Raw genomic sequence first — 26221 nt, 5'->3', positions numbered from 1 at the left:
TCACATCAACATCAGTCAGAATTTCTAAAGATATTCTAGAAGCCACGCATAAATCTAACCAATCAATGTTTATGAGTAAACCAATTCAAAACATAGAAGATTATAAGTATCTTTGGAGATTTCTTTCTTTCTTGAAAACAAAAAGCAAGTAAAATAAGGAAAAGTAAAGAACAGAGAAGCGTATTCTAATTTCCAAAAGAAAGACAGAGAGAGAGAGAGAGAGAGAGAGAGAGAGAGAGAGGGAGGATTTGGGCGGTCGCAGACGCAGAGCACGGCCCCCAAGACAACGGAATCCATTCTCAGCAGACCAACTTGAGAGGATAGCTGTTGCCTTGCCATTCTCTCCCTTTTTCTATACATATAATAAGTCAGCTGCTTCGCATTTTGTTTCTTCATTCTTCATTTCATTCATTCCGCAAGAAATGGAGAGTGAATCGGAGCTTGTTCCATTCCCACTGCTTCCGACTCCGATCGAAACAAACTACAGGGCATGCACAATTCCGTACAGATTCCCAACTGACAATCCCAAAAAGCCTACTCGTACTGAGATTGCTTGGCTCGACCTCTTCCTCAATTCTATTCCTTCTTTCAAGTCTGCCATCTTCTTTTTCTTTTTATTCATTCTCTCTCTCTGTTTTAACTTGGATATTTGTCCTTTAACACGTTTGTTTGTTGCAGGAAGCGAGCTGAGAGTGATCCCACTGTGCCTGATGCTCACGTCAGAGCTGAGAAATTTGCTCAAAGGTTCCTTTTTTATATCGAATTTTTATATTTTTGTTTGAATTCACATTATCATTCCATATTTTGCGATTTAAACTCGAACAACACTCAATAATCCCATAGCAAAAAGAAAAAGAAAATCCTATCATCCTTAGTATGGGAATCATTTAATTGTTATTTTTGATTTCCGGAAATTGATTACTCTGGGTGACCTTTTCTCCTTCTTAGGAAATCCAGTTCGTTCCTGTTTAGAATATTTATGTGTTTCCGAACTTTGAATTGTTGGTTTGTTTCAAATCCGGCCTGGCATTTGAATTTAGATGTTCTGTTTCTCCTAGAGTACAGGTTCTTGAAATGGCTGTTTATACTATATATGTCTCTTGAATTTGAACGAGTTCACCTATCCTGCTTGTTGTTGCATGTTTGTTTCAATAAATAATTCAGTCTGCTGTCTGTAAGTTTGATTCTGTTAAGTTTTTGTGCATAATCTGCAAAAGGTATTCAGAGATACTTGAGGACATGAAGAAAGATCCAGAAACTCATGGTGGACCACCTGATTGCATTGTAAGTGAAGGATGCTGTTTTCCACTCCATATTATCAATTTCAGATTGAGGTTTCTCAATGGTCTATTGTGGAGAGCCTAATTTTTTTTTTTCTCTTTTTGGGGATTTTCAAGCTTCTTTGCCGACTTCGTGAGCAAGTCCTTAGAGAATTGGGCTTCAGAGATATATTCAAGAAAGTCAAGGTAAATGTTAGACTTAAAATACGTCAAGGTCTTCTTTCACATGCCAAGGAAGTAGAGTTTACCTGTGAAATAAAGTAAACTTAAAACCATCGGATACTGATAACTTGTATTTGCTAGGAATAACTATAGTACTAGGTTCCCTTTCCTCTAATGGCCATCTTCAAACTCTATGGTGAGAGCTTGGAGATTCTTGAGATCTATAACATACTCTTTGACCTTTTCCTGTTGACTGTCTGGCAATATTACTAGTCAAATGACAGAGTTGATGGAGAGAGAGGAGGATTAGATGTTAGAGATATGGGAGGACAGGGGATCCTTGATATTGACTAATGGCCATCATCCATTTATTTGTTATGACCTAAAGGGTGTTCCTTTCTGTGATAAATCATAATAGGATGAAGAGAATGCAAAGGCTATATCCTTATTTGGGGATGTGGTTCGTCTTAACGATGTTATCGAAGATGAAGGCAAGCGCGTAGAGAGCCTGATCAGAGGAATATTTGCTGGAAACATATTTGATCTTGGTTCAGCACAGGTATGTTAATCTTTGATTGGATGACTATGATAAATTTTAATGAACAAGCCATTGGTCCGACAGTTTGTATACTGATCATAGTAGCTGTAACTCATTCATATGATAAACAACTTATCATATTATTTTTTTCATTTCTTGAAGCTTGCTGAGGTCTTCTCAAAGGACGGTATGTCCTTTTTGGCTAGTTGTCAAAATCTTGTGCCTCGGCCTTGGGTTATCGATGACTTGGAGACCTTTAAAGTGAAATGGAGCAAGAAAGCTTGGAAGAAGGCGAGTTCCTTGTATGGTTTATGTTGATATTCTTTTTCAAAGAGTTACATCCTTGAAAGCATTTTGCTGGAAGAGAAAAGGAAAACATCAGTGATATGATAAGTACGCCCTTGCGCTAACCAGTTCTGTTGTGGTCCATTACAGGCTGTCATTTTTGTTGATAATTCTGGAGCGGATATAATTTTAGGTATCCTACCGTTTGCAAGGGAATTACTCCGACGTGGAACTCAGGTTTGCTTTCTGATTCAGTTATGTCGGTTGCTATGCAACTGAGTTTGTAGTCACTCTTTCTACTTATTTAGACGAAGCACATTCTTTTTTTTTTTTAATTTCTCACACTCTCACTCCCTACAGGTTATTTTGGCTGCTAATGACTTACCTTCAATCAATGATGTAACCTACCCTGAACTGATTGAAATCATGTCAAAGGTGACAGAAAACATGAAAATAAAAAGTAAAAGCTACAATTATTTCTTTTTCTTGGATGACTATAATGTGGTGCCAATTTCAGTTGAAGGATGAAAAGGGGCAGCTCATGGGCGTTGATACTTCAAAGCTTTTGATTGCCAATTCTGGCAATGATTTGCCAGTAAGAAATGGAAGTGCTGCCTTTTACTTCTTAAAGTCATTGCATCAGTAGAAAGATGTCTTTGAGTCATCGCATGTATGTTAATAATCTCTTCATTTTCAAAACTCTTGTAGGTTATTGATCTTACAGCAGTATCACAAGAGCTTGCCTACCTAGCGAGTGATGCAGACCTAGTTATCTTAGAAGGAATGGTATGTTCTTTATATTTTCAAGATACAACTGAAACTAAATCACTTCTTTTAATTGAAGCTTGGTTCATTTTCTAGTGTGTTTTTGAATGAGTAGAAATTTCAAGCAAAAATGCAAATGTAACGGTCAACGACATATCAGGGCTAATTTTGTTATCATTTGTTGCTCTATAGGTGAAAAGTTGAGTTTGTCTTGTGTAGATAACATTGTAAATCTGTAATTGTTGTAAGTCAAAAAAATCCTTGAGAGTTCTGGCGGATTTGATTCTGCTAATTTCTTAAAAGTGGCATAGCCAGATTGTTAATGTGATATTGGTATATATATGCTTCTTTTGGTTATTAATAAATTGCATGAGTGTAGTATTTTCATCTAAGCATGTAATCTGGTGGTTAATATGTTGTATCCGTCAACATAATGTTAAAAATTTTTATTGTTTTTGTCAGGGTCGTGGAATTGAAACAAATCTGTACGCTCAATTCAAATGTGATTCCTTGAAGATTGGGATGGTGATTGTTTCATTTGTAGTAATATTATTATTATTTTCTAGAATCTAGTTAATGAAATTATTTTCAGCATTAAGTATTAATATTGCACATTTGTTTTTGGCTTTTCTTTATTTCAGGTCAAACATCCCGAGGTTGCCCAGTTTCTAGGAGGACGGCTCTATGATTGTGTCTTTAAATACAATGAAGTTTCAAGTTAAAGTTGATTCTTTGCCTGTCCCCCTAACCCTATTCGTCCTGTGTCGATCATTCAGTGCACATAGAATATTAGAGCATAAAAACTTAAGCATATGAATGTCAAAATTTCACCCTTATAGGCAATAATGGAAACTGAAAATCCGAAGACTTGCACCCGAATGGTTTTTCCATACTTGTGATGTCGGGTGGATTGTATTTTCCTGTCGGGTGGATTGTATTTTCCTGTTTATGAAGTTCGGCTTCATAATTACTGTTATTATCATTATTTTATTCAAGTTGAGGTGCTTTGTGGGTGGACGTTTGTACGTATCTGTTACAAACTTCCTGCTCTAGTGCTTGTTCGCTTGCTTTCTCATTAATGGACGAATGCTTTTGTTCTTGTGCAATATTAAGCCGCAATGTTTATTATCAAAGTAGGAAAGAAAGCAAACCAAGTATTGTCACTTCAAGTGGGAAGCGACCAGAAAGAAATGAAATGAAAAGAATTGATCAATGGCAACAAAAGAAACCAGAGAGTTGTTTACTTCTTGAGGGGGATTGAAGCCATCTTGTTGATGCCACAGAGTCCTTCAGGTTTTCCAGTGTTTCTCTTCATCCTTATGTAACCTCTCTCTCCCCATTTGGGTCCCCATGAGTTCTTCACAATGATGTAATCTGAACCCTTTGATTTTCCATATCCAACTGCAGCAACGCCGTGATCGAGCTCAGCTCCACAAGGCCCAGTGAATACACCCTACAAAAAAGGCATATGCATGATTAGAATTCAGAAGACTAGCCTTCAATACACAACATGAAAGAGATGCATTGTATAACACGCTTCATTACCCCACTGTAAAATTGGAAGTCTGTGCCAGAAGCTTCGATGGCTACACTAACAGGCTGGTGAGCCAGTGCTTTCAAGAGACTTTGTTCATCGTTTTCTGGCACATCTTGGTAGCCACTGATTGTCACTACCTCCATCTCTTCCTAGAACATATCAAATAAACATAGTAAGTGAAAAAAATTCCTTGCTGTTAGTTTTTAACCATTAATAATTTCTTTCTACTCACCTTCTTGTCCTCACAAGTGCCTTCCTCCATAAGATATGGGTAGTCTTCTTCCTTATGGAGTCCTCCACTTGCAACTATATACTTGAATGCATAATCCATTAGACCTCCATTGCAGCCATTGTTGAAACTTGTGTCGCAATCAATCAACTCTTGTTCGGACAATGAAGTTAGATTTCCTGAGACTATCTGGTTGATGCCTTCCACAGCTGCAACAGTTGAAAATGCCCAACAACTACCACATGAACCTTGGTTCTTGACAGGAGTAACAGCTCCTTTCTTCCTCCAATCAACAGATTTCGGCAAAGCTTTGACATCTCTATAGCTAAACTCGGCAGAAGGCTGTCTCCTCGTGGGGAACTGAGGTTTCAATCCTAAATATTTGTTCTTGAACTCTTCGTGGCTCATGTCTGCAAACTCATTCAAACCAAGCCAATAGCTAGTGACCTCTTTGTTCCTCTGATCAATATGCTTCAAATTTTCTTTGAAGATCTCAAACCTATGCAACTTCTCTTCAATGCATTTGTAAGTTTTTCCATGTTTAGACATCCATGATTCAAATAGCTCAATGAGCTTATCCATGGAAGTCAAGTGCTCTGGTGAATAACCCACGATGGAAAAATCATGAGCCAGACTAGAGCACGCGAAGAGAGACAAAGACAAGGAAAGAAGCAAGAGCTTGGAATGAGAAAAGAAGGCCATTTCTACTAACGATTTTGATTCAAACAGAGAAGAGAAGGAGTAGATGAGATGACGCAAAGGAGATTGGTTTGGCTACTTATAGCTTCTCTTTCACGTGTTGCTTTAAAGTGAAGTAATTGAAAATTGAATTGTTTTCTAGAATACTGAGTCTTTACGATTGGTTCTTTTTTGCCAGGCTTTTGTCCCAAGCATGTTCATTTGTTTAAGATAGATTTGGTCTGGAATCCTGATATTATTAGCGCGAGAGTAAGACAATACGCCAAGCTAGTGGATTTTTTAGAGAGAGTAATGGGAGCTTGGAGAAGAACTGAGGTTTTTTTAAAAATGGTAAAATTACAATGCTATGCCAGAAGCATAGTCATCAGACTACCATCACCATGCATGCATGGCAGCCCCTAAACTAGATCGAGTTAACAATATTTCAGTTTTCCGTTAAGGGGATCGATCTTTTCAATTGGACCACTTGAGTTTGTAACCTGAGTTTAGTAATATCTCTACTGCTTAAATAATCTGGGTTGTTTGTCCGTATTAAAAAAGAAGAGGGGTGCATTCATAACATAAATGACTTCAAACATAACACATGTATTAGTGTGGTATAATAAAACATCATATAAATTCCACAAATATATTAAGGCTTTGTTTGAAATTGAGATTCAGCAATTATACCTTAAAATTTGTAGCACTAAAGTGTTTAGTAAACACTAATTATTGTAGCTTAAAAGTTAAGTTAATTTAATTTTATACTTCTATGATAAAAAATTTATTATATTTTTAATAGTTTTACTAAAATTATTATTAAAAATTATATTTACTACATACTATTAGTTTTTGTTTCGTAGTTACAATTTTTTTTTCCTACCACAGCACAGTTGTAACAAAAAATTTACAGTACCTCATTACTAAACAAATCTAAATATCCAAGATGATTTTTTATAACTGATGAAACGCATCACCATCTCTCATATGATACAATCATCTTGACATCCAATTTATCATTTCTTGAACTAATTGTAAAATAATTTACAAAAAAAAAGGTGAAAACATATCACTATATAAGCTTGAGTTTGATTTAATGATTCCAGTATAATCAATTGGAAAAAATGAAAGCTAAAGTTCCTGGGATGCAAGACTTTGAATTGATATATTGCAACGAGGCAGGCAGCAAACTCTCTTTGTTGCTTTCCACTGGAATAAGAGTATACCAAGAATTGTCAAACCACTAGTACACAATGCAAGCATACTTTGCTTTGTGCAAATTGGGAAGCCGGCATGAAGAAGCTACCCTTATCTTTGTAGTTTCCCAGCTGAATGCAAGTATACTGAGACAGAGACAACACTGGAAACAAAGTATATGAAAGTAAATGAATTACCATAAATGTATTCTACTGCAATCCATTATGCACAAAACCTTGAAAATAAATTACAACTATGGGAAGTTATAGCATATGGAAAAAAATTTTAACTTACATGGAACCAAGAAAAAAGGCAAGGGAAAGATGAAAGCCAAAAAGGAACACAGAAACAACTGCTGTGAGAAGCATAGCCACAGAGGTAGAGTACACCTGCACCACATTGTGAAGCTATTAAGTAAAAAACTTCAAATAAATGATGAAAGAAACATGCCAGATACATTTCCTTCTTTGAAAAATTAGATCAGCAACCATAACCATACTCAATAAGGTGATCTGAAGAATAGAAAACTTTATATGAAAATAAGTTCATAAAATTTAATTATTCACAATATTAAGAAATAAGTTAATAATTCACTATTTTTATGGTTTCTTATAAAAAAACATTGAGCAAGTTTGAGAAATCCTTTCTTGCGTGACTGGCCACAGTGGGGACCTCAAGAAGAGCTTCAAATTTAGCTGGTATATTTAGAAGAGCTTAAATATCGGAGCAGTTTGCTATTGATCAAAATAGTAAATCTCACTTAACAAAAAATTTAAGCATCGTTATTACCTTCACAATATTGTCTGCATATTTCATTACCATGGAGACAGCAATTCCACTACAGAGCAAACCAATAGATAAACCGTCATGCACACAATATCAAGACAAACAGTAAAATTAAAAGCCATAAAGGCAAAAATTACCTGAGTGCATGGTTAAGAATCATGAGAACTGTAATAAATGAGTACCCATGGAAGAACCCCCTGAACAGAAAATGCATTACTTAAAAACGATATATAACTTTGAGATGTCTAGGAATTATTAATCCATTATAGGAGTATTCTTCTAGATTCTGAAAGCAGGAAATAGAGGGGTCTTTAGTTTCACTGCCATCGATTGATGTCTTTACCAATCTAATCACACTTAGATGCACAAATTGACAGACAGAAGAAGAGAGAGTAGACTGACTGTAAAAGAATTACTTGTTCATCACTGCATCAAAATCTTGAATTACTATGGCAACAGCATTAAAGGCCATGCCAAAGACATACAACCAGAAGTTCTGCACATTTATATTTCTTGAAGGTCGCTTTTTCATTATCGCCTGCAGATAAAGGAAAAGCATACAATTAACTACGAATATTAGATCATTAAAATGAGGAATGCAATATGCATTCATGAAGCTCAGAACATTCTCAATCAAGATTTTCCTTATTGTTTGAGAATATATATGTAAAGGCCGAGTTAAAATGGTTGAGGAAACTATATAAGCTCCAAATAAATAAAATGTGCATGTTGTACTTAAAAAGTTCGCCTCACCTCAGTGTATACTCCAGCAAAACCACTTAAAAGTGCCATTACCTGCGAAACGAATTGCAAATTATTAAAATCATAAAGTATTAAGCAATAAAACTTATTATTAAACTTCTCACTACTTCCACTGGATTAAGAGCCTCTAGTTTGTTAGCTACTTACAATGGCCATTATCCAACCTTGCAAAGGTGTTTGAAGGACACGGTCCGAACTGCCAAAATAACAGAAATCTGAGCATAGTAAAACAAATTAGGGAAAAAAAAAAGAGCGAATTAGAGTAACCACTGCACATACTACAATGGGAGAATGATGTTTCCTGATTTCCACCATCCATATATGATGACAAACATGGAGATTATGATTTTTAGTTCATCTTTAATATACATATTCAAAATTCTTTACTTAATACTCGAATACAACATTGATATTCTATCACAAACAGGCAGCAAGCACCTTATACGTTTAAAACTTTGAATCATCTACATAACTGCCCCAAGGGAATAATTACTGTTGAAACGCCAAAAGAGAAGTAACATAAGTATATGAGACAAAGTTTGGGCTAATGTGATGAAAAGCCTTACTTAGAGTTCAGTTGTGCTGTGGTGCACCCACAACACAATAGAATGAAAGCCGCCCACTGAATCTCACTTAACCTGAAAACAAAATCCGAAGTTAGACGACTGGATTGACTCTTGCAATAACTCATTCAGTAAGGTTTTTCTTTGGATTAAGTATGCAATAGCTTTTCCCTTTTTCAGACTTCAAAAAGCAGTTGATTTGCTATCTATTTGTAGCTACAAAGCAGAAAATCAACTCAGTTCATATATGCTTTGATGCCTTTCACCGAAGCACCCAACAACTTCGGCTTTTAGACCAACAGTGTATAAAAAGAAGCAGAATGGCTTCTTGTTTCTTACATTCTTAAAGTAGGCAAACATAAGTCTCAGTTTCTGTGCTAAGTTTTTATTAAGGAGTTATAAACAATATTCTTTCCATCATAACAAGATACAAGATGAAAAGAAATACTTTTTCTTAAGTATAATTCGGTATAGGACACCAGTGCTGATAATATTCAGGTTCTTCAGTATCTGATAACCTGGTGCGTCCACATAAGCAAAGATGTAATACTGCCACAAAAAATGGAAAAAAAAAAATCACATATCAAACAAGAAGAGAATGACCCTGTATTTACAGAAAACAAACAACTATCGGACTCAACCTGAAGCAAATTCTTGACAAGGTAAAGGACTGCAGGTATTGGGTAAACAATCACTTCATCCAAAGTTGTGCTTAACCTAGTTCCACAGCAGGATAACAATTGGAACAAGAAATTAAAATTAGCTTCAATAATTTCAATAAGATCATCTGTTATTAATTGCAAAAGTAATAACACCGGACACCAGTAAACACAATCACATAATCAATAAAGTGATAATTCCAAATTAAAAAAATTATTTTATCGATTTTCTTGGTATCTTTCAAAATTTTTAATGAAAGTAAAAGGGATTGAAACAGAAAAAAAAAAAAAAAAAAACCTGTTATCGTCAGTAACACCTTCATGATTCCAAATTCTAGCCAAGGCTGCAAGTGACAATGCACATTTCAAAGTCTCCACCTAATTTTTTCAAAAGGAGCAAATAAAATGTCAACTTCAATCAGCACTCAAGACAACTTTGATATTTAAGGTTGATATGTTATATAATCCTGCTCCTTACCAAAAAATTAGCGGTGGTGACACTATACTCATACTTGCCAGCTCTCTTAGACCAAACAATTAATATCGCTTGCGAACTTGTAAGAACAGTCAATGCAAGTGTAACAACTGATCTGCAACAATGAAGTACCCATTTTACAAACTCTTTCCTATTTTGGGGGGGGGAATTCACATCTTTCCTACAAAAATGAAATTTGTTTACTTACTTGCGCTTCCAGTTGGCCAATTCACTAGATTTTGAAGCCACATTAGTAACAGAAACTGTATTTCGGTAAATAAAATTAGGCAATTTGCGATGAAAAGTTTGATCTTTAACCAAAAAAAAAAAAACATACTAGGCTTTCCTCTTAAGCTTTCTAAGTCACCACTAGAACTTCCACCTCCATCGTTGTCCTGCAAGGCCATTGAAATTTACTACTAAAATCTGAACTCATCGAGTGGAAATGACGGAGGCAAAAAATGGAAATTTACCTCGTCTTTGATTTTCCTGTACTCCATTTACGGAATTTGGATGCTCGGAGATCTCTATTTCCGGTGAATTTTTCAGCTTTTCGATTGCTTTAGCTAGTTCAAGCCAAGATCCCGTCACTCGGATCAAACTGAAAAAGTTGATATTTTCTTGCTATTCTGTCAAATTAATAATTACCAAAAAAAAAAAAAAGATCGATATGTGAAGCTTGAGGCCCATTTTATTATATTGGGCTGCTTGTAGCCCACGACATTTTGAGCTGTTAGTGCTCTACTTATGGCCCAAATCTAGACGCGCAACCGACATCTAGAAATGTGGGCCCCACCCTCATGAGTCATGAGCCACCTCAGAAGTCAGAACTCAGAAGTCACAACAACACGAGATGAGATCAGAGCGGTCCCTCCAATAACACGACAAATTGCTTGCATTTCACTGCTGCTTCCAATTTCTCGCATCCTAAGCATTCTTGACTTCTTTTCTCATGTACACACATGGACGTGGTCGCCTTACGACTTTTTCTTCGATGGCAAAATATTTTCACAACATTTTTTTTTTTTCATACCCATCTTTTCGACAAACGCATCATTAAAATTTAAAAATAAAAAATTTACACACCTCACTAAAGCCTTGATCAATGCAGAATAGGAACAATCAATTTAATATTCAATAATTTGGAGCACATTTCAGGAGACAAGACTTAACAGTAATTGATCTTAAGCAAATCTAAAATGCTTCTCTTCAGCAAGGCACGGAATAAACTAGCATGCAAAGCTGTGAAATCTTTCTTTAAACTCCTAATGATTAATCAAATCAATCAAAAAATATTTACTCCCTACAACATACATTGAATTAACAATATCTCCCCATGTCCCATTTTTCATTAGAATCGCAAAGCATTATAATTAAAATTGTTTGAAAAAAAAAAAAAAGAATATACATTGCAAACGATTTTCGGTCCGTGTTGCGATATGTAATGTATCAACATTTCAAGTGCCAATGTCTACATCTACATTTCATATTTCATAAAATATGAAATGTAAAACAGCTTTTAACTCCTAAGCTAATAAGTTAATCAATGCCAATTAAGCAACTTCTCGCCCACCTGTCAGACATACATTGAATTCAACTTCTCAAAAGCACTTTTTCGGTAGAAGAAGAGAGAGATTAAGAAAAAAGAATGGACCCCACAACGAAATAGGCCCATCAGCCACCGCTAATAGGAATAAAACAGGCTGTGATGGAGCTGTGATTGTGAGTGAACACTACATTTCACCCTCTCTTTCACACACCATTCTTCTCCCAATATTTGCTTCATTCTTCTTCCTCTCTCTCTCTCTCTCTCTGTTTTCATTCCCAAAAGTTGTTAACACGCAAACAGAAGCCCCATCATCTCAAGTTTCCTTGGCAATTGGCATTCTCATTGCCCGCAAATACAGTCATCAATCATCAATAATCGATCATGAGCTCCATTATTCAAACCTTGCAGAAAAAACCGTTCTTGCCCACAACTATGGCAGCGAGCAACAAGTCTCTCCCAGTGTCACAGCCAGCTGGGAACGAACAGGGGGGCTCACTGCGCAGAAGGCTATCATCACTGTCACTAAAGATCCAGCCAATGTCGGCACAAACGAAATCATGGGCATTTCAGTTTCAGAGATCCAAGTCCGTGTCCTCCATGGGAGAATACGCGGGAACTTCCATAAGAAAATGGTGGGACTGGAGCTGGTCGTGGATCCTGTCGAGAAAGCCACCGTTTGCTCAAGATCTGGAGATGAATGAGGAAGAAACTACGATTCTTGGCTGCCACAACAAAGGTAGCTGGAGACATGTTTTCTACAAAGTTAGATCCGAGATTAGGAAGCTCATGGGATCTGACAAAGTTGATCTCCCTCGGACATGCAAGTACAATTCTTTTCACTACTCCAAGAATCTTGACTCTACTTCTGCAAAGATATTTCAAGATTAATGAAGCTAGCTGTACGCCTACACCTACCTAGCTTTTATATATACACATATATGAAGCTTAATGCTGTGGAATAAGAATTGTTATTCGTTCATTCAACATTCAAGATTCAGATCATCACGGTCATGGATGGCATCCGTCAACTTTCTTTCTTTTTTTTTAATAAATTTTTTGGTTTTATTTTTGTATGCATGCATTAATTCATGGCTTTAAGTTGTTTTGGCTCCCTCCCTCGCTAGCTCCTTCAGTTTTGCTGTTAGCGTTCTACTTTATATATACGTATAAATGTGAATGTGGTGAGTGGGATGCTGCAAGTTGAATTCCAAGAAGAGATCGAAAGTGCTGCTGCTGGGCGAGATTCTTGGATGTGCATCGATCATTCTGCAGCCGGATCAACTGGGTGCCTGTTATTAATTAGCTAGTCGTCAGCTTTTGATGTTGCTAGTACATATTGTTCAATTTGTTTAATTATTATTATTTTTTTTTTTTTTCAAACTGCTTCCTTCCATTATAATTCCATTGTTGAAAGTGCTATACAATATTGTGTGTAGTGTTTGTAATATAATTAAGGTCAAATTAATCAAATTAATGTTGTTGCTTCTTTTGCAATGAGCAGTAGTGGTTCTTGTAATGATCCGATCCATTCATAGTCATAGATCTAACCAGCAGCTACTCTCTCCGATGTGAACACGCTGGCACTTAATTAACGAGTTATTATTCAACCGACAGTCCCTCCAGCAAGCATGTATTTTTTTACTCTTTTTTTTTTTAACTCGTAGCTTAATTTAAAAATTCAGTCGGTAAGGGATTGAACAGGAGGGGAGGACCGGCTCAACAAATCGTCGGTGCATCTGCATGACTAGAAATGAAGTAGGAGGCCAGCCAATGATTGCCACTTGCCAGGCTGCAGAGGCAGGACCACATGTTATGAATCAAAGCATCCGATCGATGCCACAATTTTGTTTTATTTTTAATAAGCTGTATGGATTCCCTTTCACTATTTACCAAGGAGTATCGAGTATAGAGGAGGAAGAGGAACAAGCAAGCTACGTCCGTCTGGCGTCTGCTCCAGCCTGCTGCTTAATTTGTGGGGCTGATTAAAATCGATCTGAGTAAGAAGAGCCAATTATTGACATTATTGACGAGAAGTTGTGTGAGACCGGCTAATTCTGGTGGGTTCTTCTATAAATGGTTGGTCTCAATTTGAAATTACTATTCCATCCCATCTCACAATCTAACAATAGAATACCATCCCACCATATCAACACACTGAAATAATGGACAATTGTCTCACGCAAATCATTCTAGCTAGCTGATATTTGATGTCATGAGCCCTTTGACTCCTTTTGTTAGTGTTATTGTTAGCCCTTGTATACTCCTAACAAAAGATTGATTGTCATCAAGTGGGGTTTAGAATCATCAATCATCTCGATCCAGAAGAAAAAGTGTCGGTGATTAATTAATCTAATATCATCTAATCGCTCAAATATCTTCTCTTCTTTTTTGAATAGAGAATTGAAAACAAAACAAAAAGCTTTCTAGTTTGTGCTGCGACTAAAGTGTAAAGGGCACATGGATCCCATCATGGTCACCGCCGAATTTATATAAATTTATGAGTAATGGACGATCGTATCATGCATGGATCTTGCAGGTTATTAACTTAATTTGTGTGTGTGTGTGGGTGTAATCTATGCACATATATATCTAGATTCACTGATAGAAAGGCATATGGCAAAAGTACAGAAGAGATGAGGCAGTGAGATTGAGCATGAGATCGTCGAGACAAACGAAATGGCTGTTGGCGAAGCAAGGTGCATGCAAGAATACATAATATTTGATAACAAGACCTTTATATCAAAAAATTGTATGTTTGTATCTAACACAATATTAGTCTCTCTGCGGGTGCTTTTGCTTATGGAGGACAATAATATAATTAAAAGTATAAACCCAAAGGAAAGGGTATTTATGATAAGGCGGGGCTAGGGGGTCATTGATTAATAATAATAAAATTGTTAGCCGAATTAGAATCAGAATTGTAAGGCTCGCCTCAAATTACGAATAGGAGATTGATTCTCAAGGGAATTGGGAATTATTCTCTGATTCCCCGGACTAACAATTTTACCCCATTAAAATTATTATAATTTGAAAATGCCATCGCAAGCTTCTCGTTGGAGGAAAAAAAAAAATGCAAACTCAGACACTACAGGCTCCCTTGTTGTCGCCTGTGGAGCAGCAGTTGATTGTCGGTCACCGCACCGCGGAAGTCAAACCACCACCACCACCACCCGTTGCGTTCCGATTAGTGATGCTGACAATGATGATGATGCTTACGATGATTACAATGATTTTGACGACGACGATTATTATTATTAATATTATTATTATTATTATTAGTAGTAGTATATTAATGGTAAGAGTACTATAAATTAATTTATTAATGTTAATGTTAATAACAATATTGTTAATAATGATAATCACAATAATTAAAATACAAAATAAGAATTATGACAATAGTTAATTAAAAATATTTTCGTAATTTGAAATAATCTAACTAATTTCGATTTTGATTGCAAGACAAATTAAAAATAAATATAGCTCATTCTGAATTTTGATTCTAATTCTAAGTCTTATAAATTAAGTAAATAATTTATTCTGATTCTAATTTTAGTATATTTTGATTTTCTTATAATAAACGCACCATGAGTCTAAACTCTAGAAGAGAATTAAATGTGCTTTTGTTTTGTTTTGTTTTGTGGTAGTGTTTCATGCAACAACACTTAGAAAAATGTTATGGTATCCTTGTCTCCTCAACTTCTTAACGTACGTACGCCGGCCTCTTTGTTTTTGTAACTTGAACTTAGGGATGGCAATGGGGCAGATATGGGTTAGATCTATTCTGCTCCAGATCCATATCCATAATAAAAATTAAGATTCGTATCTGCTCCAGATCCATCATAAATCCATATTTTTCGCTCCATATCAAACTCTAAAAAAGAAATAAATATCTATATCTGCTCCAAATCCGAAAAAAAAATTAAAATCCAAATCTGTTCTAAATCTGTCATGAATTCTAAAACTTAACAATAAAAAAGTAATAATTTTTTAGAATGAAAATTGAAGGCTAAAATGTATTGATAACAAATAAATTATATAATTTTTTTTCAAAATATAAAATAAAAAGAAAGAAAAATTAAGAAGGAAAAAAAAAAAACATCGGCCGAGAAGTCCTTGTTCTTCTTCTAGTAGCGCTGTGGTGGCAGCTAACCATCGTCGAATAGAATGTTGTGAGTACGCCGGTGACACCCGCCATCATTCCTACAACATTAGATAATGACATATAAATTAAATATGATTTATATTTAGTGCTTTATTATTTTTATTATGACCATATTTGACTAAATATATGAATAACTATATTCCTTAAAAATTGTTTAGCCAATACAATAAAATAAATTGCCAAGTTGTATTATTTGATTTGCAATTTGAATATTATATGTACATGCTTTGGGGCTTGGCTGACCTTTAAATTTACAAAACTAACATTTAAGTTTGAAGAGTTTAAATGCATGGTAAATATCACTAATGTGCTATGAATAAAATTTATTATCATTATAATTCCACAATTGTTAAGAAAATTTTAAAATAAAATAAAATTAAAAGATTGCTGGATATGGATATGGATTTAAATATTAAGATAGATCCAGACCTACTCCAGATCCATCTTAGATCCGCACATTGATATCCAAATCTGATCCAAATTCATTTTAAACCGACCCAAATCCGATCCAATTGAATTTGAATCACATGGATCTTGGATCGGATCCAATCCATTGCCATCCCTACTTGAACTTAAAAATTTTTTAGGAAATTTTTGTGATGTGGGTCGGGGTAGGTGAGAGAATAGACTACTTCTCCTGGTCTTGCACATGAATCAGATTCCAGATCAGTCCAGTCGAGAGCACGTTTTATTATTATTTATTTATTTTTCAATCAAAGGTTTCTTTACTAAACGACTTCATTTCATGAGTCATGACCGACGGCTTCGTCTTTGTCAAAAAAACATAACATGAAAAGGAAACATTTATATTTTTATGGTAAATGGTTTGGTTTCAGTCCCAAGGAATTGGGCCAACCAAAGTTGTTGGGCTTGATAACTGCAACCCAACCCAACCCAATGGCTGAGGCTGAATCAAGACAAGAATATCCTTCTCTTTCTTTCTTTCATTGTCCCACATAACTGAACTTGTTTCCGACAACAGAGATAGGCAGAGCAGCAGGAGCAGGACTCTCTGGTGTGGACTGTCATTCTGTGAACTAGACTGTAAATAAATATGGCTTTAGCAGCTAACAGCATAATCTCCCAGAACAGAACCTTAAACTCTCTCAGTTTCCCATTGCCTAAACCTAAACTCGCCACCATCCATCATCATCCCAAAGAACCCAAACTCAATCTTCAATTTCAAGTTCAACCCAACAATCAATCTCACCTTAGAACTTCGCCCACTTCTTGTGTTGCTGTTCAAAGCTCCGATCCCACTTCCAGTGCCGCCACTAATTGTAAGCTGCTCTTCTTTATTGATGCTAAAGTAAAGTTCCTTTATTTTTTTTTTCTTTTTATGTTTTCTTATCTGATTTTGATGTCACTTTATCTGTTCTATAGCATAAGATGAAGATAATTTATTTGTTTCTTAATGTTAAAAGTTTCGGGATTTTATCTGATTTTTATTATGCTTTTGGATGTTAAAGCATGGTCAGAATTTGCCAAAAATGTATCTGGTGAGTGGGATGGATTTGGAGCTGACTTTACAACAGAAGGTAACCCAATTGAACTTCCAGAGAATGCTGTACCTGAGGCCTATAGAGAGTGGGAGGTTAAGGTTTTCGATTGGCAGACTCAATGCCCCACCCTTGCTCAACCAGAGGACAACCAGGTTATGTTTTACAAATCAATAAAATTGCTCCCAACTGTTGGATGTGAAGCTGATGCTGCAACTCACTACAGCATTGATGTCCGGAATATTGGCGGTGTACATAATAAGGTTTCTGCCTTTGCCTATCAGTCTACCGGATGTTATGTGGCTTTTTGGCCAACTGGGGACTATGATGCATTTGAGGTTGAGCATTGCTTGATCAATCCTCAGGATAAGGAGTCTCGTGTGAGGATAATTCAGGTTTTCCGTGTACAAGAACAAAGGATTATACTAGACAAATTTAGAGTTTTTTGTGAGCAGTGGTATGGACCATTTAGAAATGGTGACCAGCTTGGGGGATGTGCCATCCGCGATTCTGGTTTCGCTGCTACAGATGCCTTGAAAGCTTCAGAGGTCATTGGGGTTTGGCAGGGCCCTAGCGCTATTGCCAGTTTCACCAGCTCATGTGAAGTGAGTTCTCGAATTTACTCATTCATTTTCTTTTCACATATTTTCTGTTATAAACTATGGACCAAATAGTGAATCCTTCAAATTTATATAAGCTCATTAAGGTTTCGCACTTTTCAGATAAGTCATTTTTTGTTTGCATCGCATTAGTATTATGCTGCCATCAAAGGATATATTTTAAGAACTTGGAGTCCTGAAGCAATATGGGCTCTTGATCATGTAATTTGTTCTTTGAAAATACATAATCAAAACTTTCTTGGTTGCCTGTTCGAAATACATGAGTTTACTCACATGTGCTTCAAGGTTTTTAAGAGCAATTTACATAGAGTAGTACTTCATGGCCTGATTGGTGTATATTATGAACTTCTTGCGGAACTCCAGGATTTTCTTCGTGAACTTTTAGGAGACAGTGTTCAGAAGTCAATAAGAGATGAAAGCAATCTAATATTGCTTCCCAGGCAATTATGGTGTTCAATAAAAGAAAGTGAGGATGGTGAAACAATGTGTGAAGCAGGATGGCTGTTTGATCAAGGACATGCCATTTCATCAAAATGCATCTTCTCCGGTGATGCAAAGTTAAAGGCAAGTATATATAAAAGGTTTTATTAAGTCAGCACTTATCTGTTTCAATTTTTATATTTAACCCCTTAGCAATTACAGATTAGAACTTTAGTGGAGCTAATCCATGGACAAATTTTAGTTAAAAACAAAACTTAAATACGAGAAGGATTGATCCTTTAATTTGTGAAATTTCATCATAATACACTCTATCTAGTCTAAATTCAGCCAGACACTTCCTATGCTAATCAAATTATTCCATTTGTAACCACTCTGGCTTTCCCATCTGTCCTTTTCTTTTTACTGAAATAATCTCACTCATTCAGTTAGGGTCCATGTAGTTGTTCATGGGCATCGTCTTACTAGTTTGTGCTCATTTTAACATTTTTTTTCCTGTGTGCAGGAAATCTCATTAGCTCAAGAAACTGCTGTTTCAGAGGGTGTATAGCAAGTGATTACAAATCAATATAGAATACCCTATTATTAATCAGCGCACTAATCCCCTATTAGTCATGTTAGACTGCAAGCAGGGTTCTCCTTTTCTAATTTCTTTTAAATTCCCTTCACCACCCCCCCCCCCCCCTTCTTTGTTTTTTATAGGTTTGATATAGATGCATCCATACCAGAATACCATAATCCTTTTGCGCAATTATATCCGCCGACCGCAGAATTTAATTACAATCTAAATCACAGTAGAACTGACTTTTCAAATAATACCTTATCATATTTATTAGTTGCATTTCCTGTACGAACATTTAGATTGATATTGGCTAATTCAAATTTCCAGCACTTTGAAAGGACACTAGCTTGTTTATTTAAATGAGGGTATATGACCCGCAATGTTTCTTGTGCTCTTGAGAAGAAATGAATAGGAACCTTACACTTTCGTGCATAATTTTCACAATTGCAAACTTCCCCAGAAGCCTGGATGAGCTTACTGACATGAATAATCATCAATTCAAAACGCTTACACTGTTCATACAAATAAGCCTTTTGATTTGCTCGTGAGCAACTCCATGACACAAATCTCTCTCTTCAACAACTAATAAAAAACATCAGACAAGGAAACACAAACTCGAATAACTCGACCACTTCACATTCTGGTTCACTAAGCTACTTGGCATGTTGTTCCGTTATACAGCAACCTACTAACATCTAGAAGACAAATCAGGCATAAAGCATCTCTTGTCCATATTTCAGTGACCCAGGAAAGTTTCTGACTAACAAGGACCAAAAACTTTCCTCGTAGCAGTTAACAATCACCTCAACTAGCTTGCTGTACGACCTGCAAAATGTGCCGAGTCTGATTATGAAATTTCAAAACCAAGAATCATAAGTTGAGAAATAAAACTAAAATAAACAGAGATCTGATCTTCTTGCTTCAATCCTACAGTCTGTAGATATCAACCCAGGGAGCTTTGTTAGCTATGGTAATGCGCTCCAACATTTTCACCAAATTTTGAAAATTATCTATCAGAGAAAACAAGAATCAAATTGTATAATCTTGCTCTTTCAGTATCTTTAGATGAAGTTTTAACAGCTCAAACCATTAGATTTTTCATCTCAAAAAAGCTAGAGCAAAACTCCCAGTTGACCTGGTCCTTTTGTCTAAATTGAAGCAACCACGAGTACACAGATAAAATCTCAACCAGCCAATCATTAAGTATATAAAGCTTCAAATTTAGAAGCCGCAAAAATACCTGTACACAATGTGTATGACTCCAAGTTATTGAGAACCTGGTGCATCTCTCATGCTCATGTTCAGACTGTTTCGCATAGTTCTTCTACCCAATCCCACGTTGCCTTTTTGCATCATGGCAACAAATTCACCATAGTCAATTCTTCCATCCTGTAACAATAGAGCACGCAAGATATTTGAAGTTTCATCAGTAAATAAATACAATAAGGGAGAGCGAAAACCCTTGATTTACTGGAAAATGATGTAGAGAATCAGCTAGCTCAAACTCCAAATAGTTCCATATCACTTAGATCTAAAGCTTGGCAACCGACCAATAAAGATTTGATAGGATGGAAATTTTAGCCATTAATAAAAAATTAGCCAACCAAGCTAACGACTATGATTCAATCCCATCTAGCTCTTCCCGGTTTAGTTTTCATACCACCATGGACAATTTTACAATTATTATCTAAAATAAGACAAAACAGGTTATCAAACTTAGACAGCTTACATTATCTTGATCAACTTCTCTGATTATATCTTCAAGTAAAACATCTGTCATGTTATGTTCAGCACATGCTTGCTGAAGTTCATCAACCGTAATATAACCACTTCCATCCTTGTCAAAGTACTGGAATGCAGCAACAAGATGTTCCTCACGTTCTAATTTATTGAGGTGAACAGTTGCAGCTATAAATTCTCCATAATCAATAGTTCCACTATTGTCCACATCAGCCTGAAAAGGCCAAACATTATCAAACAACATAATTTCAGAAAATTCAAAATAACCACACAGGTCAATGTCATCTCATATGAGATTTGAATGGCAATTTAAACAGAAGTAATAAGCTTAGTTTTATATAACAAAGATCCATCTATCCCTTGCTTCTTAACCGTGCAATGAGAAAGGAAAAGCAAAAGGCCATTTGCTAGTATTTGTTGCTGTAAAACCAAGTTCTGATGAAATAAAGAGTCCATATTGTAGTATCCGACATGCTAGCAAGTTCGTTCCTGGACTGGTTTATAAGTCATGGCTCTCCTAAATGACTAGACATGTTTTGGGTTGCAAAGCCCAATAGCAAAACCGTGATAGGCTGTATGCTCAAAGCAGACAATATCTACTTGGTTGTAGGGCCAGACTATTACACATGTGGCCATACAAGACATCATTCAGTTTACTAAAAGACAAGGAATTATTTCCCCTTTGGTCCAAAACACACCCCAAACTCCACAAACCATAATGAACTCACTCACACGCACTCACAATTCCAAGCTTGGGCACTTACCGCATCCATAAGATCACGTATCTCTGTATCCTTCAAGGTAGAGCCATATCTTCGTAAACCAGCTTTGAGTTCATCAAATGTAATTGCACCACTATTGTCAGTATCCATGGCCTTGAACATTTCCTTTAAACCAGCAATCTCCTCTTCAGAAAGGCTTTCAGCTATAACCTGATCATGAAAAAGAACAGAAGTCACACTAATTGACGGCTGCTTTCCAGTTGGAAAGGTTAACTGCACAGAAATAGAAGTGAGACACAAAAAGAAATAATGTTCTTATGCTTCTGCACAGAATTTGCAAAACTGATTGTATATTCTGCAGTAAGTGTACCAACTGTTATACACAGATTAAGTTCATGCACTTGCACTTACCCGTAAAGCCATCTTTTTCAATTTATTCATTGCAGAGAATTGTTTGAGACGAGAAAGTACAGCTGGATCAAGGGACCTATCAGGAGCAACTCCATTTTCACAGATCCAGGGATGACCTAATTTAATGATAAGGAAATAAGAACTCAATTTGGACTGATATGTATTCAAAAGAAACAACCATGAAAAGAAAATGGCATCTTTAGTGAAGCCCCCGTATGAGCTAAAGACTTTCATGTTTACAAATTTCCTTAAAAATAGAAGATCTGCTTTAAAAATATTATATTAAATACTACTACGCTAGATCTATTAACCAGAAAAGCCCACAATTAAACCCATCCCTAAAGGATACTTTAACTCCAAGGGGATATGTTTAATTTGGGTGGGATGGGGTAGTGTACATGGTAAGCTTTAAAAAACAGCTAAAGAAAAGGTATGAGCGTAAGATCTACCCAAAAAAGGAAAAAGAAATGCAATAAGACAGCTGAAAAGTTTAAATGGAAGAAAAAGTCTGTGTATATTAGAACTCCAATTTGTTGACTACCTTGGCAAATATAGAAACCAGCTTCAACAGAATCATTCAGGTTATCAATTACTGAAAAGTAGTAAAATCATATGGAAAGAATTGTACTAAACTACTAATTACTAAATCAATCAACAGCTGGAAGGCGAAAAATTAACTTTATTATGTCACAAAGTTATTTACAAGGATTACTTGTTTGGAAGTTATGACAGCTAACAAAATTAATATTCATTGGTACAGAATAAAACAAGAAACCAACTTAATCACTTCAGCTAAAATGAGTTAACCGAACTGCTTTTACATTCTTCAAATAATATAGCCATTACTGAGCAATTGTATAGGGGATAAGCATGACATGGAGAGCAAAAACCAAATTTGGAGAGCAGCTCCTTAATTTCAAGAACATAATATTACTAAAGATCAGTTAGAATAACACAGGTAGGTTATACATACATAAAACTTCATGAGCAGTCAGGCGTTCTGACGGTTGAGAGCATAACATCTTCCGAATAAGGTCTTTTGCGCTGTCGGATATTAGTGGCCAAGGGTCAGACTCAAAGTCAATGTGACCCTTCAACACCGCATCAAATATTCCCTGTTGTGTTTCTAAACCCCAAACATGAAACACTTCAGTACATTGCAGATCGAGTGCAAAGTTTTTTCAGTTTTGTAGCACATAGCATGCATGCATACCTGCCCAAAATGGTGGCACTCCACTAAGCAATATATACAGTATGACCCCTGCTGTCCACACATCTGCTTCTGGTCCATAATGCTTCAGAAGTACCTCAGGAGCGACATAGTATGGGCTTCCAACGACATCAGTAAATATTTGACCTAAAGCAGAAAGCACCAAATAAAGATACACGAGAAAAGCAATTTGAAGTACATTCGATTAAGTGCACACTAAGGTCTCATTTTACCATATTCACAAAAAAAAAAAAAAGGCAAAAAAGTACTTTGGCCACTCGATAAGTGTCTCAAGGAATTAGTATTAATTTCAATGAAAAACTACAACAAGAGTTTTACTTTAGTCATGGTTGAGTAATTTCAACTGAATATTGGCAACATTAAATGATGTATTTTGACCAATAAAAACAAGAATTTGATTACCACAACATTCCTCCAGAGAAACCATTCTGCGAATTTTCCTTTATGTAAGCATATTTCAGCATTTCTATATAATAAAGTAGCAGAGAAAGACATTCTTTACCTGGCTTGAAGAAAACTGAGAGTCCAAAATCAATAGCTTTAAGGGAGAAATCATCATCCTTGTTAACCAACAAGAAGTTCTCAGGCTTTAGATCTCTGTGCATAACCCCCAGTGAATGACAAGCCTCAACAACACCAACAATAATCCTTGTCAACTCAGCCGCCTTCCTCTCACTGTAATGTCCCCTCTGGATGATCCTATCAAATAACTCACCTCCAGCACAGAGCTCCATCACAATGTGAACACATAAGGAATCCTCATAAGCACCCTTAATTGTCACAATATTCTTGTGACCCGCCAAATGGTGCATTATCTGAATCTCCCTCCTAACATCCTCCACATCCTCCCTGGAAATTAACTTCCTCTTCGATATTGACTTGCAGGCAAATTCAATACCGGTAGCAATCTCAGTACATAAATAAGTAGTCCCAAACTGACCTTGTCCTAACTTCCGACCCAACGTGTAAAGATCCCGAATGTTATCAGTCTTATGACCCAATACATAATAAGTCTGGTTATCAATGCCACGTCTCATGATGTTGTCTTTCTTAGAAGGGCTAATTCGAGGTGCAGAATTATCTTTCTTGGGGTTTTCTTTGGAAAATTCTTGAGAAACTAGTTGCTGGGAATTCAAGCTAGGTGTTGAGTAATCAGAATTGGTACAATCAGAATTAGTGTTTCGTTTGGAATTGTTGGAATGGTCTTCGGGCTGACTGTAGCCCTGGTAGAGTTTTCCTGTGAAAGATCCACGGCATGTGTTGCCCATGAAACAATTGAAATTCCCTACCTCACGGCGTTTTCCTCATCCACTAGTAGATATTTCATCAATTACACTAACATAATATCAAAATCAGGAAACCCAATTCAGACACAAGGAATATGCAAAACAATAAATCAAAGAATCAAAGCATTACCATATCAGAACAATCATAAAGCCTTTGTTTTCCCCAAAAGAAAGGTGATACCTTTCACCGTCTTTAAGGGACAAGAACAAAAATACCAGAATCCCCAAGTTAAGAATCACCAAGATTAATGCTTTAAGATAAGAATTAGATTAATCTAGGATATACGTTAACCTAATTTAATAAAAATAATAATTAAAAAAAAAACTATTGTCAGAAGAAATGGAGTTAGCTACCACTCAAACAAAGAACAAAACTTTTAAGCAAAATCACAGAACACATAAACATACATAGATATGAATGAAGTAAGATAAAGAAAAGAAGAGGGATCTATTACCAGATGATTTGGAAACGATGAAAGAATGTGAAGGAATGGAACAACTAGAGACGAGACAACACAAAGGTAAAACAAAAGGTCTAAACTTTTTTGACGATGCTAAATGGATCTCTCGAATAATAATAATAGTCCCATAGCAAAGCGAAATAGCTGTGGATTGATTGTTCTTTTATTCTTTAAAGTTATTATGAAACCATGATCTGTTTGTTGTTATTTTTAGCAAGGTGTTGCTGAGAAACATCGGATGAGAGTGCTGACCAGCTCACTCCTATTTATTTTTTTTTACTTGTTTAATTAAACGCGGCTTTGTTTTACTACATAGTCACCATCCATCATCATGATCTGATCACTCATCATCGATTCAGCATCATCTTCATGATGCATATTATGACGCTACTGAAGATGTAAATGCCCCTTTTTTTTTTTCTTACACGGTTTCTGTGGAAGCAAAAGTAAGTGTAATAATAATAAAGATCCCAAAAACTCTCTTCCTCTGTTACGAAATTCACAAAAGCAAATCTGAAGTTACTTGCGTTAGTGGGTGGGATGGGATCATCAACTAAATTTGACCGTATGCGGGTGAGGAAGAGAGTAAATACCGGGTGAGTAGAGTTAGCTTAGCTTAGCATGTGGGTTGATTGTTGATTGGTACGTGCACTACACGTGTGGTTTAAACACAGTGGCTCCATCATCTTTGTTTGTCTGAAAGTTGTCTTGGTCAAAACGTTACAGCTTGTTTCATGGATATAATACGAATATTAAGTAGACTACATTACAAATCTTGTTTGTTTTGTTTTGTTTTTTTCTTTTTCGGTTTTGCTAAATTTAGACAGTGCAACTCTTCCAATTTCCAAGAACTGGGCTTGCTAGTTTGAATTGGATGGATTCTGATCTTTTGTCAGAGTTTTTTTTTTTTTCTTCTTTCTTTCATCTCAAATGCCGAACCAAATACCAAATTGGAGACTCTTACTATTGTTTTACATTGAAAATAAATCAAGTAATGGGAACGCACAGGAGTTTTAATTTTGAGAATGCGCCACTTCGGCCTTTAATAAATCAAGTAATGGGAACGCACAGGAGTTTTAATTTTGAGAATGCGCCACTTCGGCCAAGGCCGAAATGGTGGGCTGCTGCCCTCACAAGCATTGTGAGGGCAGCGGTTCTAGCCCCCACAAAAGTTTTGTGGAGGCTAAATGTTCTTTATATTTAAAAATCATTCTTCCTTACGAAATGTAAGTGGAGTATGGACATTCTTCTTCTGTGAGGGGTTATTTGTCTGGGTATGTACTTCATAGAATTCAATGTAATAATGTAAGTCTCAGTCATGTATATCTGATTGTAAATATCAGTGTAATATCTCTGCTATAATAGCAATTGTTGTAAATATCTGTGTAATGCAGTAATCTGATGATTAATCAGTATTAAAAAAAAAAAAACTTTGAGAATGCTAAGTTAGGTATGTGGTGGAATTTTCTTTAGTCTTCTTTATTTTGGCAGCCGATGGAGATTGGAGATGTTTCCAAAGCAGAAGGTTGACTTAAAACTTTGAACCTTTCAAGAATCTCTTATGTTATTATATCACACTGTATCATTTTTCTTGAGCACGAGTTTGAATGCGCTCTTCGACTTG

General features: G+C 36.0%; 6 protein-coding genes across 8 annotated transcripts; 3 read left to right on the top strand and 3 right to left on the bottom strand.

The window, feature by feature from the left end:
• Nucleotides 1-107: 107 nt before the first annotated feature.
• On the top strand, nucleotides 108-4105 carry LOC18035387 (uncharacterized protein At2g17340). Its single transcript, XM_006422345.2, has 12 exons — nucleotides 108-592; nucleotides 679-744; nucleotides 1218-1284; nucleotides 1398-1466; nucleotides 1861-2001; nucleotides 2143-2271; nucleotides 2416-2502; nucleotides 2626-2700; nucleotides 2783-2860; nucleotides 2974-3051; nucleotides 3493-3555; nucleotides 3672-4105. Exons 1-12 carry the CDS (start codon nucleotides 423-425, stop codon nucleotides 3750-3752), a joined length of 1104 nt encoding a protein of 367 aa, XP_006422408.1. The 5' UTR covers nucleotides 108-422; the 3' UTR covers nucleotides 3753-4105.
• A 119-nt stretch (nucleotides 4106-4224) lies between these two features.
• On the bottom strand, nucleotides 4225-5637 carry LOC18034612 (cysteine protease XCP1). The gene is made up of 3 exons (XM_006422346.2): nucleotides 4800-5637; nucleotides 4576-4716; nucleotides 4225-4483 (listed from the first exon to the last, which is right to left on the bottom strand). Exons 1-3 carry the CDS (start codon nucleotides 5496-5498, stop codon nucleotides 4271-4273), a joined length of 1053 nt encoding a protein of 350 aa, XP_006422409.1. The 5' UTR covers nucleotides 5499-5637; the 3' UTR covers nucleotides 4225-4270.
• Nucleotides 5638-6444: 807 nt separating this feature from the next.
• LOC18034200 (CMP-sialic acid transporter 4) lies at nucleotides 6445-10541 on the bottom strand. 2 transcript variants are annotated; one of them, XM_006422342.2, is made up of 15 exons: nucleotides 10390-10541; nucleotides 10254-10311; nucleotides 10125-10179; nucleotides 9920-10031; nucleotides 9740-9819; nucleotides 9424-9499; nucleotides 9231-9331; nucleotides 8786-8857; nucleotides 8367-8415; nucleotides 8211-8252; nucleotides 7874-7995; nucleotides 7595-7654; nucleotides 7461-7509; nucleotides 6966-7060; nucleotides 6445-6834 (listed from the first exon to the last, which is right to left on the bottom strand). In XM_006422342.2, exons 1-15 carry the CDS (start codon nucleotides 10414-10416, stop codon nucleotides 6783-6785), a joined length of 1050 nt encoding a protein of 349 aa, XP_006422405.1. In that variant the 5' UTR covers nucleotides 10417-10541; the 3' UTR covers nucleotides 6445-6782. The 2 variants fall into 2 exon arrangements, with proteins under 2 accessions (XP_006422405.1, XP_024033966.1); XM_024178198.1 differs by having other exon boundaries at nucleotides 10263-10311.
• A 1107-nt stretch (nucleotides 10542-11648) lies between these two features.
• Nucleotides 11649-12508, top strand: LOC18034399. Its single transcript, XM_006422341.2, has one exon. It carries the CDS (start codon nucleotides 11847-11849, stop codon nucleotides 12351-12353), a length of 507 nt encoding a protein of 168 aa, XP_006422404.1. The 5' UTR covers nucleotides 11649-11846; the 3' UTR covers nucleotides 12354-12508.
• Nucleotides 12509-16588: 4080 nt separating this feature from the next.
• LOC18033919 lies at nucleotides 16589-19090 on the top strand. Its single transcript, XM_006422340.2, has 4 exons — nucleotides 16589-16907; nucleotides 17097-17731; nucleotides 18110-18310; nucleotides 18690-19090. Exons 1-4 carry the CDS (start codon nucleotides 16682-16684, stop codon nucleotides 18732-18734), a joined length of 1107 nt encoding a protein of 368 aa, XP_006422403.1. The 5' UTR covers nucleotides 16589-16681; the 3' UTR covers nucleotides 18735-19090.
• An 88-nt stretch (nucleotides 19091-19178) lies between these two features.
• LOC18033709 (calcium-dependent protein kinase 26) lies at nucleotides 19179-25198 on the bottom strand. Of its 2 annotated transcripts, none has more exons than XM_006422335.2 (9): nucleotides 24592-25197; nucleotides 23353-24185; nucleotides 22833-22976; nucleotides 22593-22745; nucleotides 21620-21735; nucleotides 21251-21418; nucleotides 20476-20700; nucleotides 19987-20135; nucleotides 19179-19571 (listed from the first exon to the last, which is right to left on the bottom strand). In XM_006422335.2, the coding sequence occupies exons 2-8, from the start codon at nucleotides 24116-24118 to the stop codon at nucleotides 20013-20015; spliced, it is 1695 nt and encodes a 564-aa protein (XP_006422398.1). In that variant the 5' UTR covers nucleotides 24119-24185; nucleotides 24592-25197; the 3' UTR covers nucleotides 19179-19571; nucleotides 19987-20012. The 2 variants fall into 2 exon arrangements, with proteins under 2 accessions (XP_006422398.1, XP_024035396.1); XM_024179628.1 differs by lacking the exon at nucleotides 19179-19571 and adding an exon at nucleotides 19595-19756 and having other exon boundaries at nucleotides 24592-25198.
• Nucleotides 25199-26221: the final 1023 nt, after the last annotated feature.

Source organism: Citrus clementina, unplaced genomic scaffold (assembly GCF_000493195.1).
Source record: "Citrus clementina cultivar Clemenules unplaced genomic scaffold, Citrus_clementina_v1.0 scaffold_8, whole genome shotgun sequence".
In the NCBI taxonomy this organism is placed as follows: Eukaryota; Viridiplantae; Streptophyta; class Magnoliopsida; order Sapindales; family Rutaceae; genus Citrus; species Citrus x clementina.
Note: the sequence above shows the minus strand (reverse complement) of the source record. Positions and strands in the feature narration are given on the sequence as shown.

Bases quoted from the DNA above. Each gene is read 5' to 3' on its own strand.
- LOC18035387 (XM_006422345.2), top strand. From the start codon at position 423: ATGGAGAGTGAATCGGAGCTTGTTCCATTCCCACTGCTTCCGACTCCG. The intron at 745-1,217 runs GTTCCTTTTTTA...AATCTGCAAAAG, and splicing joins GCTGAGAAATTTGCTCAAAG to GTATTCAGAGATACTTGAGG. The intron at 2,002-2,142 runs GTATGTTAATCT...CATTTCTTGAAG, and splicing joins TTGATCTTGGTTCAGCACAG to CTTGCTGAGGTCTTCTCAAA.
- LOC18034612 (XM_006422346.2), bottom strand. From the start codon at position 5,498: ATGGCCTTCTTTTCTCATTCCAAGCTCTTGCTTCTTTCCTTGTCTTTG. The intron at 4,717-4,799 runs GTGAGTAGAAAG...GATATGTTCTAG, and splicing joins GCACTTGTGAGGACAAGAAG to GAAGAGATGGAGGTAGTGAC. The intron at 4,484-4,575 runs GTAATGAAGCGT...CCTTTTTTGTAG, and splicing joins ACTTCCAATTTTACAGTGGG to GGTGTATTCACTGGGCCTTG.
- LOC18034200 (XM_006422342.2), bottom strand. From the start codon at position 10,416: ATGGAGTACAGGAAAATCAAAGACGAG. The intron at 10,032-10,124 runs GTAAGTAAACAA...TCATTGTTGCAG, and splicing joins TTGGCCAACTGGAAGCGCAA to ATCAGTTGTTACACTTGCAT. The intron at 7,655-7,873 runs GTAATTCTTTTA...TTTTCTGTTCAG, and splicing joins TTTGATGCAGTGATGAACAA to GGGGTTCTTCCATGGGTACT.
- LOC18034399 (XM_006422341.2), top strand. From the start codon at position 11,847: ATGAGCTCCATTATTCAAACCTTGCAGAAAAAACCGTTCTTGCCCACA.
- LOC18033919 (XM_006422340.2), top strand. From the start codon at position 16,682: ATGGCTTTAGCAGCTAACAGCATAATCTCCCAGAACAGAACCTTAAAC. The intron at 16,908-17,096 runs GTAAGCTGCTCT...TGGATGTTAAAG, and splicing joins TTCCAGTGCCGCCACTAATT to CATGGTCAGAATTTGCCAAA. The intron at 17,732-18,109 runs GTGAGTTCTCGA...GCGGAACTCCAG, and splicing joins GTTTCACCAGCTCATGTGAA to GATTTTCTTCGTGAACTTTT.
- LOC18033709 (XM_024179628.1), bottom strand. From the start codon at position 24,118: ATGGGCAACACATGCCGTGGATCTTTCACAGGAAAACTCTACCAGGGC. The intron at 22,746-22,832 runs GTATGCATGCAT...TTTGGGGTTTAG, and splicing joins AGTGCCACCATTTTGGGCAG to AAACACAACAGGGAATATTT. The intron at 21,419-21,619 runs GTAAGTGCAAGT...TTTCATGATCAG, and splicing joins TGAAAAAGATGGCTTTACGG to GTTATAGCTGAAAGCCTTTC.